The 12,050-nt window shown below is 40.0% G+C and overlaps 1 protein-coding gene across 2 annotated transcripts; it reads right to left on the bottom strand.

Annotated features, from left to right (window-relative positions):
* Positions 1 to 4: 4 nt before the first annotated feature.
* Positions 5 to 11,295, bottom strand: LOC117544947 (dnaJ homolog subfamily C member 7-like). 2 transcript variants are annotated; one of them, XM_034214489.1, is made up of 14 exons: positions 11,178 to 11,295; positions 9,271 to 9,359; positions 8,876 to 9,000; positions 8,649 to 8,762; positions 8,405 to 8,479; positions 7,094 to 7,212; positions 4,887 to 5,040; positions 4,210 to 4,374; positions 4,001 to 4,092; positions 3,840 to 3,913; positions 3,604 to 3,750; positions 2,904 to 3,065; positions 2,415 to 2,528; positions 5 to 1,429 (listed from the first exon to the last, which is right to left on the bottom strand). In XM_034214489.1, exons 1-14 carry the CDS (start codon positions 11,246 to 11,248, stop codon positions 1,392 to 1,394), a joined length of 1,539 nt encoding a protein of 512 aa, XP_034070380.1. In that variant the 5' UTR covers positions 11,249 to 11,295; the 3' UTR covers positions 5 to 1,391. The 2 variants fall into 2 exon arrangements, with proteins under 2 accessions (XP_034070380.1, XP_034070381.1); XM_034214490.1 differs by having other exon boundaries at positions 2,910 to 3,065.
* Between the last annotated feature and the right edge of the window lie 755 nt (positions 11,296 to 12,050).

Genomic DNA, 12,050 nt, shown 5'->3' with positions numbered 1-12,050 from the left:
TTACATATAAGTCCCAACATTACAGTAAAAGACGAGCCTTTATTTTTCGTAATAAGAAAAGCATGTCAGTAATACTGTGACAAGTTTAAAAATGATACATAGATCAGTGATAGAACAATTAACAATAGAAGTTTCCAACCTACCATCAGTGCCCCTTTCAAAACAGGTCGAGTAGGGTAAGAGCTGTACTGACAGAACGTGCATTACAAGTATGGGTGGATGATAGCCAGGCGTGATTGACAACACATGAGATGAAGTATTTTATGTTTCGGAAAATAATTTTCCTTCGCTGGCCAGATGTTAAACACGTCCTTTAAAAGAGCCCAAAAACAAAAACCAACGTGCTATACAAGTGTAAATGCTGCCTTTTGCAAACAGGACTTGCTCTTGAGCCTTTGCTGTACTAGTAAGAAGATGAACTGATCTGGTGTTTCTGGTAAGGCACCAATTACATTTCAATGGGGCAGATGTGTTATCGGTGCTTTAGAGAGTAGGAAATCTGTAGGTGTGTGTGTGTGTGTATTTTGGCCTGTAAAAAAAAAAAAAAGACTTGCGCAATCTGAAAGCAAAGATGATGTGAAAAACATTTACAAATGAGTCTCTTAAAAAAGGAGGAAGACAATGAACACTGGCATTATGCTGTATACAGGTTAGGATATACAGTACAATAAATATAAATAGACTAAGGGAAAACTGAAGAAGAAAAAAACATTTATGGACAAAACGCTTTACATTCGAGTCAAATATACAATGCAGCATGGAGAAGAAACAAAAAACCCTGCACGTTGATTCTATAAATTTGCAGAGTGAGCCAAAAAACCTGAACACGCGCTCGCAAGAAACCGGTGTTGTCCTATAAAGGCTGTCCTGAGGTCAGTTTAGACATTGAACTTCCACAGCATATTGACTCTTGCTCTATGGAGACATGCTGTCCCAGGAGAACCTTAAAAAAAACGTATGCCATGTTAAGTCTTCTAAAAATCAATCATGATGCTTACACTTCCAATTAATTTCCACCAACTGCTTACTTCTGAAAGTATAGGCAGTTTAACAAGATTTAAATTTAGTATCATTTTGATTTTGGCAAAAGGGGCATGCTCTGATCAGCTGATCCAAACCTCCTAAAAAAAAAGACTTCTTAAGCACTTTCTTATTTACAATGTTAATTCTTAACTAAAGTCTCTCAATTATCCTTTCCACTTTTTGTTAGCATCAATGCGGGGCAGAGAGTTTAAGAGTGTATGGAGTAATCAAAAACACCTTTAAAAAAAGAAAGAAAATAGTGGGGAGATTTTGTGAGACACTCAGGAGTGTGAGCGTCAGGAGGTGACTGTGGGTCCAACTTGAATCTGTCCACTGCAGGGCGGCATTTTCCCGCATGCTCCTTCACTTTAACCAAACTGGAAAAAGAAATTTCCAGGTCCAGAGTCTTGAAAAAAAGAAAAAGAAAGTTAGTTCATATCATGTAATTTCTCTTATCAATTATTCTGTGCTTCAATAAACTAAAGCAGTGGTTCTCAACTGGTCAGGCCTCAGGACCCACTTGTTCCTTTGTTAATAGATCACGACCCGACATTTTGAACCACTCAAATCTATTCAATAAAAAATCATGCTGTAATATATACGCTTTTCAGCATACAATATTAATTAAAGTGAAGTACAGTGCATACATCCCTTATATCCTTTCACAGAACTAAAGTATGCTTTAAAAAAGGTTTAATGAGATGATGGAATCAAAGCTGAACTGTATAACATAAAAAGACACACGTGCTGGGGGTCTGGGGGGTTTCTCCCCCAGGAGATTTTTAGAAATACTAACATATAAACTACGCATTCTGGTACTCTGAGAAGAAAATAAATAAATCTATTACTACCCGACGTATTCATAATATTTTATGCCATTGTTTGTTTTTCACTTTGTTCTGACAGCTGAACTTGCTGCTCCTCAGAGAGAAGAGCAAAGAGGAGAGTCTATGATAGCTCCCATTGTTCTGTGACCTGTCAGTCATCAAACCGGGGGTCATATTTCATTATGTGTTCATTTTTATCTGAAGTTGTACCCATGGATGTATAAAGAATAATTCTACCGCAAAGTTATTCTCCGTGGGGCTTTCCGGCAATAATCTTGATTCTGATTGGCCAGAAGACTCGAAAAAACATCAGCAAAGATGTTTTATTCAGAAGATGATCACTACGTGACAGAACTGTTTATGGTCTCCGGTACTTCTAGTCCAACGCCTACTGCATGCACAGCGTTAGAAAATCGGGCCTTCAAAATAAAAGTTTGACTTAAAAAAAAAAAGGAAAAGAAATACTTTTTTTATTTCTTTCTTCACTCACACATCTGCAACCCAATAGAAATGGGTCCGCGAACCACTGAACTAAAGGATGTCTGAACTGGGCAAAATACATACCTGGACTAGAGTCAAAACTATATCCTCCCCCTCCTCCTTGTCCTCCTTGTCCTCCTCCACCTCCACCACCATGGCCGCCAAAGAAAGCCCTGAAGATGTTGTTTGCATCAAAATCTAGGAAAAGATAATATAGCAGAATTAGCTGGTGACGATGAGGTATAGGTAGAACAAGATGATTCATTAGGCTAAACAGAGTGGAGGTGAATCAAGCTATTTGACACTGAACATATCATAATACAGTATCACCACTGCATTGCATATGTACACTACAGAGAGATACAGGAAACTAATAGTGTCCTGTACCTAAAACAAACCCTAAAGTTAAAGGTGGGTTATTGGGATCCGTTGAGTACTCACAGAGAAACACAGCATTAAAGAGGCATATGATTGTGTTCTAAAATATATATATACACCTTTAAAATACTTTTTGTAAAATACAAATGCAGGTTCAATGTACATTTATCAAGGAAAAAAAAAATGTGTAAAAACCTCTACCTCCGCCGTCACAGGAGCCTTCGTCCTCCAGGTCGTGGCCGCTGTCGTAGCGCATCTTCTTCTTGGGGTCGGAGAGCACAGTGAAGGCCTCGCCCACCTCCTTGAACTTCTTCTCCTCCTCCTTCTGAACCTCTTGGGTCGCTGCACTGTGGCGATCTGCAAGACGATGAAGCAATACAGAAACCTTGAGATAAATAATCCTTCAAATGTAATCAGCAGGGTTCATACACTTTTTCACCAATGACTTTTACCTAATTTTCCATGACCAAAAAAATTACTCTTTCTCAGCTGTACCACTGAAAATGGTTTATTTTAACATGGAACAGGAAAATAAGATCTGAAACATGTTGTGTCTATCTAAAACAAATCAAATAGTAGGCTTACTAGCTTCTACAGGCTAACTAAAATCTCTCACCAGCAAAATACCTCGTCAGTTAAATGCCATTTTACGTTCCATTACTATACGGTATTTATTATCATTATAGTATTACTATTTCGGCGATTAGATCAAATATAAATGATATTTGATGCAACTTTAGTCACATTTCCATGAAAAATATTGTTTTCCATAACTTTTCCAGGGCCTGGAATTAGTATTTTGAATTTCCATGACTTTTCCAGGTTTTTAATGACCGTAAGAACCCTGAATCAGAGGTGGTATCCTGCATGTTGGTGCAAAGACCAAGAGACCTACCAGGGTGGTGCATGAGGGCCCGTTTGCGATACGCTTTTTTGATCTCGTCTTCGGTGGCGCTTTTGCCGACTCCCAGCACCTTGTAGTAATCTTTCCTTTTACTCTTCTTCAGCTCCAGCTGTGCCGTCTTCAGCAGATGCTTGTGCTCTAAAAAGGGATCAAATGTGAGTGGTGAAATTTGAGCCAATCTATCAGTTAAGAAAAGGTAACCATGCAGAAAACAAACACCAGCTTACCTGATGTTTTTTCTGTCTGGTAAACTTTTTCATAGTCGCGCACGGCCTCCTCATACTGCTCTGTGTTCATGAAACTAAGAGGTCACAAAAGGTATTTTAAAAAAACTGCACAATACTGAGCATACAATAAGTCAAATTGTCTTCATGTCTGTGGAACATACCACTGAGCTCTTCTTAGGTAGGCCTTGATGTAGGTATCATCGAGTTTGATGGCACTGGTGCAGTCTTCAATGGCTTCATTAAGTTTCCTCAGCTGTAGAAGAGGAAAAAGAGCCTGAACACTTTGCAAGATTTCTATTTAAAAGCATATAATAAGACAGCATTATTTATAAAATGCCTTGGAATGGCAATATGCCCTTTAATTCCTTACCTTTACTCCTGCCGTGGCTCTGTTGCAGTAGAGTTTAGCGTTGGTCTTGATGTTGTTGGGGTCTATCGTCAGGGCCTCCGTGTACAGCTTGTAGGCAGCGTCATAGCTGCAGCTCTTAAATGCCAGGTTGCCTTCATCTTTTTTGGCTTTTAATGCTTTGGCATTCTGATTTAGAAAGGGAACAATTCACTGTTACTTTAAAAAATATCGACTCAAACTTGAAGTGAAATTTAAGCCCGAGTGGGTCTGTAAAGAACACTGTTTTTCACAACAATACCAAAGGTGTGTATAGAGTGCCACAGTGACGCGTCCTAAAACCTGGAAGTAAACTCCTTCCGGTTCCTTCGACAAAAACCAATGCAATTTCTCCATAGGACTTTGGAAAAATCCTATGGAGAAATTGGAAGTGGTAAAATGCTAACTAAAACCGGGTTTTAGGATGCGTCACTGTGGCACTCTATGGTGGAGGGCCATCCAGTCAAACAAATCAACATCTATCTAGTATTTCTTAACCGTCTTTGTGAGCATCTGAATCTGTGTTGCACTGTGCCAAAACATACACAACTAAGATAACACTGGCAGAATTTGTCATGCAAATCTGGATTTTATTCATTCAAAATACTTGATTTTCTCAAATAGATACTGCGTGAGGAGGAAGAAAATAATTCCAATCTTACCCTGCAGGCTAACCGAGCCTTCTCGTGGTCAGGAGCCATGCGCAGAGCCTGGACAAAGAACTGCACGGCTTTATCGATGCAGTCCTCGTAGTAGAGACAGAGGCCTCGGACGTAGAGTGCGTCTGCGTTCGTGGAATCCATTCGAAGGATATCACTGTAAAAGAAAGTATAGTGAAAGATCCGAAGAATCTGTAAATCTAATTCCTCTTCTTAGAAAGCAACTAAAGCAGAACCTGTAAACATATTTCAAGTTAAATCAATTCAAGAAAAAAAAAGTATCACGGTAACTGTAACAAAACCATCATACAGTACCCACTTTGAAAAAAAGGTTGATGATATTCGCTCTTCTTTTTCTGACTCACCTTTACTCACCGCTGGGTCACCAGACCTTCCTTCCACCAACACACTAACCTCCTTTTCCCCTCTCTCTCCAAGTGAGGTTCTTACCCTCATTACCTCTGCCCGCCCCACCACCTGTCCTCTGGACCCTATCCCTTCAAACCTCCTGATATTCTACCGTTTCTCACCCACTTCATCAACACTTCTCTAACTTCTGGTCACTTTCCAAACAGTCTCAAGGAGGCAAGAGTAAACCCTCTCCTAAAGAAACCCACTCTCAACCCGTCTGATGTTATAAACTACAGGCCTGTCTCTCTCCTCCCGTTCCTGTCTAAATCACTTGAATGCGCTGTCTTTAAACAACTCTCCTGTTATCTCAATCAGAACAACCTTCTGGATCCGCACCAGTCTGGTTTCAAGGCAGGTCACTCCACAGAAACTGCTCTCATTGCTGTCACGGAGGAACTGCACACTGCCAAAACTGCATCCCTCTCCTCTGTCATCATCCTGTTGGACCTGTCTGCTGCATTCGACACGGTGAATAATCAGATCCTCCTTCGCACTCTCCAAAAACATGGAGTTTCAGGCTCTGCACTTTCCCTCCTCACCTCATACCTCAAAGACCGTACCTACAGGGTGACTTGGAGAGGGTCTGAGTCCGACCCTTGTCAATTAACTACAGGGGTCCCTCAGGGCTCTGTTCTTGGTCCCCTCCTCTTCTCCCTGTACACAAACTCGCTCGGATCAGTCATTAGCCTGCATGGTTTTTCTTACCACTGCTACGCTGATGACACCCAATTAATTCTGTCCTTTCCCCGCTTAGAGACCCAGGTCGTTGCACGCATCTCTGCTTGTCTAGCTGACATCTCTCAGTGGATGTCTGATCATCACCTCAAGCTCAACCTTGACAAGACTGAGCTGCTCTTCCTTCCGGGAAAAGATTGTCCCACTCTTGACCTAACAATCAACATCGGCACCTCAGTTGTTTCCCCGACTCAGACTGCAAGGAATCTGGGTGTGACCCTAGATAACAACCTGTCCTTCACTGCAAACATCGCTGCTACAACCCGTTGCTGCAGATACACGCTTTACAACATCAAGAGGACACGTCCCCAGCTGACTCAGAAAGCGACTCAGGTTCTGGTCCAGGCTCTCGTCATCTCACGCCTAGACTACTGCAACTCCCTCCTGGCTGGTCTACCTGCATGTGCCATCCGACCTCTGCAGCTCATCCAGAATGCAGCTGCTCGTCTGGTCTTCAACCTTCCTAAATTCTCCCACACCACGCCGCTCCTCCGCTCCCTTCACTGGCTTCCGGTAACTGCTAGAATCCACTTCAAGACACTGGTACTTGCGTACCATGCTGCGAATGGATCTGGCCCTTCCTACATCCAGGACATGGTTAAACCGTACACCCCAGCGCGTGCACTACGCTCTGCATCAGCCAAACGACTCGTTGCGCCCTCGCTGCGAGGGGGACCCAAGTTCCCATTGGCGAAAACACGTGGGTTTGCTGTCCTGGCTCCAGGATGGTGGAATGAGCTCCCCATTGACATCAGGACGGCAGATAGCTTGCACATCTTCCGGCGCAAACTGAAAACTCATCTCTTTCGACTCCACTTCGAGCGATAGAACTATTAACGAAGCACTTTTATACTAATAAAGGACTGGCTTATCTAAAGCCAGTTGAGTAGCACTTGAAATGTTTGGCTCTATGAAACCTGATGTACTTATATGATTCTGTTTTCTTCAAGGTTGTGTCTTCCTGGTCGAATGTACTTATTGTAAGTCGCTTTGGATAAAAGCGTCAGCTAAATGCAATGTAATGTAATGTAATACAGCGTGAAGCTAACCCCAGTGGTTCCTACCTTGCAACGGACTGGGCTTCTGGATAGCGACCCAGCAGAGCCAGACACTCGGCCTTGAGGATTTTGAAGCGGTGGCAGGCTGTAGCCACAACTAAGGCCCGGTCCATGCAGTACACCACCTGGATCAGCACAAGAGCCCATTAATACATTTCAATATTTGATTAATTGAGCAATGAATTCAAAAAGGAAGTTAAGATTCTGCATTTACCCGTCCTAGTATAAGCAGAACTATTAAACACAGTTTTCAACGGACAGTAAGTACAGTACAGTACAAATAATCAAGTGGATGCCTGTAAACTGTGTCAGCAACGGCTCTCGACTAACTTTTTTCACCATCCTCCCGGAACCGTCCTGAAATACAATCTAAGCCGTCCCGAAATGAATGTGGACCATCCTGAATTTAAAATATTAGTTTTTCTCCATTATCATTAGTTAAAATCATTCAAAGTGACCTTTAACATAAATAAAACATCATACAAATCTAGATGATAATTCATCAACCTTTTTATTTGAGGAAATCAGTCAAACACAGAAACAAAGGCCAAATATATAAAAAAAACAAACACAAATGAGAAAGTTACTCTAATATTGAATCCAATCAAGTCCCATCCAACTAACAAAAAAATCCAACACTCTGTCCTGAAGACAGAACCCAGAGTAACCACTAACCAGGATGACAGTCTGTATCACAGTCAGGAGACCTTTACAAACGGCCCCGCCCCCTCGCACAGACGGGAGAGCGAGATCTCGTCTGGATTGGAAAGATCGAAAATACATCATAGACGCATGTTGTAGTCTTATGGCATATTAGAAACGGAGTTGGCGAAACTAAAACTGCGATATAATGTTTATGTAGCAATAATACATAAGACATATATTTTTTAAATGTCTCCAGTACCATAACGTCGGAGCTTAACGGTACCACGTTCTTTAATAATTCCGGCCCGGGGCCCGTTTGATACCGGGGCTCGGTACCCATCCCTAAATGGGGAGAGGCGCAGCATATTGCTAAGGACTGAATGCGATGGAGAGTTCTCATTATTCGCAGGCCAGGAATTCAGTATACTCTGTGTGTAAACATTTTTTATCCTCCCCGAGACGACGGGACGCCCTTAAGCTCGAGCCCTGCTGTCAGCGTGTTTAAATATTGGGCTTTTACAAACCAAAGCATATTCATAGATTATAAAAGTTGTTAGAAATACCTAAATGCAAAGAAAAACTAGTCGGACAACGTGAACAACTGATCACATCTTAAATGGGCTGTACTGTTAATGAGTTTGGTGGGGGGGAAAGAAATAGGGAATAAAATACCTTTCTGAAATCCCGTTTTTCAAAGCCAAACTCTGCCATTCGTTCGTACTCTAGTAGAGTTGAGGCAGTCTTATTCTGAAACATAACAAGGACAATAATCAAAACTTTATTTACATTGTTAAGAGATGGGTTTGAGTTACAAGATTCAACTTTTAGCTTCAAGGCTGTTCTTAGTATGTTATTCAATTGAATGCATTCCTAAATGAGAATAACATGAAATCAAAAATGTTTAGGTGATCCGCACCTCCTGCAGGGCCTCTCTGTTGCTAGGCTCCAGCTCCAAGACCTTCTGAAAGCAACGATTGGCCGCCATGGCGTTTCCCAACAACAGGTGGCACTTTCCCTCACGTAGATGACCCTGGACAGAAGGGAAACATTTCCTACTTAAAACAGCGTAAAAACGTAAACCCACTTTTCCGTGTATCTTAGTGGCAGGCAAAGCAAAAAAATGAAGATGATGTTCAAACCGACCTTCATGAAACATTCATCCAACCGCACAGCCTGCTGGGAGTCTTCTAGGGCCTCACGAATGCGGAAGAGCATCATGAGGGTAGCTGCCCTGTTCCCATAATAACTGGCTGTTTTGGGACTGGCACCTTGAGAGAAGGCAAAGTGAGATGTAGGGACAAAAAAGTGATGAGTACAGCAAATATATTGTATGTCCATTAAAATGGCAGAAGTCAAGTTACAGTTTTAAAATACATGGAGGGGACATGTGATGGGAAATATCTAAGGAGGGGGCAATGACTCATATGTCACTGTAATGTATTTTGCTGAGAGAGGCGCAACAAAATGAGGATATCAGCATTTTTCGATAGGAGAATATGAATAAAAATTGGTCAATAGGTAAAGAGTGGTAATCTTACCTATGGCCTTGGTATAGTAGTTGAAAGCCTCGGAGTAATCTTTCTTGCTGTAGAATGCATTTCCTTGCTCTTTGAAGCCTTCAGCCTCACTGCAGAAAAAAGAAACAGAAATCAATGTCAAGTTGGAACAGGTAAATTACAAATAAATTAGTAATGTTCTCATCAAATATAGCTAAATCAAACTTTTCAGCATTAAATCAGACAACAAATTAAAAGCACTACATAAAGGTTTGAAAACAGACCAGCTGGTTTGCTCATCTGTTTCCATCAGAGCATTTCTTGGAAACGAGGAAGAGCCTGAAAGGACTGAGTTAGTTACACCTGGAACTGGGACAGTAGCGCAGGGCACACTCAGTCCTGGAAGCTGCAGTACTAAACATAGCAGTGAAATTCACCTGCTGCAGCCCTTTCAAGAGCCAAGTGTTAAAGGGTAAATCTACACTGTCTGATTCAAGGGAGAAGCTGCCTCTCTGTGTGACGAAGTATTCAAAACAATTGCTTTTCATGCCACACCCAAGTCAGTGACATCATGGGCAGTAACATTTTCCATCAATTCAGATTGGGAATCAGGAGAAATGAAACCAAAAGATAGGAATGCAGGCAGCAAGGTCAACACAACTTATAACAATGATTAGTGTTTGATATCATAAATATATTCACCCTTAATTTGACATAAGAATATTACACTTTAAAAATTGTACTTTGGCAACATTTTGCCTTGAAATTTGAAGATTGCACTAGTACATTTTTTTTATTTCAATATGTTTTATATTTATTGTTGAGCTCTGACTTGGAGTTTGACCAGAAATGCAGCTGACTACTTATGTAACACATCTCACTGAACCCTTCAGAAGCTTTCATCAACACTTTTTATTATAAAGTGAAATCTTCAAATCCTCTTCAATCTATTATACTTTGAAGAGTTTTCCCCCTATGCCTAATTTCAGCCAGGGATTTTTTTTGTATTACTTTAAATGGGTCACAAAACAATTACACTTTTCCTTTTTATATTATCTGGCAGACTAAAAGCTTTGCATAATTTCAGTTACAGAAATCGTTCAAATATTAACACAATAGAGAGGGGAAACATGTCTTCTTTCAAACAATTAATTTTACATTTTGACACTAGTACTTAGCTTCCAACTTTTTTGTTAAGCAATGTTAGCTCAAACTCCGGTTTTTTCATCAGTGAAGTGGTTCATTTGTATGTGCATCATTTAGAAGATTCATATAAAAGAAAATGCATTTATCCAATTTGCTTTTTACTTTTGAAAACATTAATTTGGTATCACAACACTAAAGTACTACTAATTTGGGCCGTTTTAGATGTTTTAGGAAGTTTATATAATGACTGTTTCTTGATCTGATAATTTGAGTCCAGCTAAATGCTATCTGCCTGCCTCTTCTGGAACTTTCTAGAAAGATCTAAGCACAGAAAGCTGCTGTTAGGCAACAAGAAAAATGCTGTACCTGTTTTTTTTTTATTAACATGTTCAGATTTAAAATGGGTCAGTACAAATAGTTAAAATAACTAATGGGTCTCACATTACTAAATATTTTTAAAAAGCTGTAACCGAGCATGTGCCGAGACACGCTAATTGTCTTAGCTAGCTTCTCTTGACGATTAAGTTTCGAAGTGAATTAGAAGAAACCCACAATATGCGGACTGATTTAACCGTCACAACTACAATTATGCCACTGCCTGTTATTATGACAACTAACAAAATGCAAGATTTTGTATAAAGGGCCGTTTTTTCCCACGTAAAGCTAGCCTGGTTAGCTCGTGATCTCGTTGTTGTGTCCGAGCCTTGTCAGCTAGCGGCGGGTTGGTTCAGTCCGTGAATCCCGGGTTATTTTGATACTATACACACATCACAACTAAACACACACAACAATTAAATGTTTACCGCTCCAAGTCATCCTGATTAGGGATTTCAAGGTCTGTGTCCACCGGTACGTCGATGTCAACAGCTGCCATTTTTTCTGGAAAGGACGAACACGAACCTACGTCATTTCCGGTAAGAGAGCTTTTTTTCTTCTTCAGTTTTTGAGGTCATAAGTAGGCCTATGAAAAAAAGGAAAACGTAAAACTACATTTCATAATGAACCCGTCCTTTTAGGGTTGTTTCTTAGTTAAAATTAATGTTATTTTTAGAATCCTAAATGCGTAGCAAATAAGAAATGCATATCAGTAGCTAGAGATGTTTGTCTGAAGGAATTTGTCACCAATTGAAATGAATGAAATGATTATTTGGGGGAAAACAGCTGTTCAGCTCTATTACAATTGTAATAATAATAACTATTATTATCATTATTAAAGATTGTTTATTATTATTATTATTATTATTATTACAGACTGATAAAAGAAAACACATACACAAACAATATACAAAACACAACATGTATTCTTGCATAACTTTCCCAAAGCAGGATTTGTATCACATCATCAATTATACAATATTACATAGTTATATCATATATGTGGCTTTAATCAATATTTAAAGTTATGTACATTTGCTTTTAAAAATGTATGTTCTGAAAAAGGAGGAACATCACCAGTAATTACTGTTTTACCTTGTTACTGTGTTTGTGGTCATCAGGCTGCTATCATCAGGAATTATTACATTACATTTCATTTAGCTGACGCTTTTATCCAAAGCGACTTACAATTATCAGATGAAATAAATGCTTTGGCTTACTTTGTATAGAGATAGTGTCACATTAAGAGCTGACACTATAGAAAAACACAGTTAGTGTAATACAGTGATTTAAATGGCATT

Source organism: Gymnodraco acuticeps, unplaced genomic scaffold, assembly GCF_902827175.1.
Source record: "Gymnodraco acuticeps unplaced genomic scaffold, fGymAcu1.1, whole genome shotgun sequence".
Taxonomy (NCBI): domain Eukaryota; kingdom Metazoa; phylum Chordata; class Actinopteri; order Perciformes; family Bathydraconidae; genus Gymnodraco; species Gymnodraco acuticeps.
Note: the sequence above shows the minus strand (reverse complement) of the source record. Positions and strands in the feature narration are given on the sequence as shown.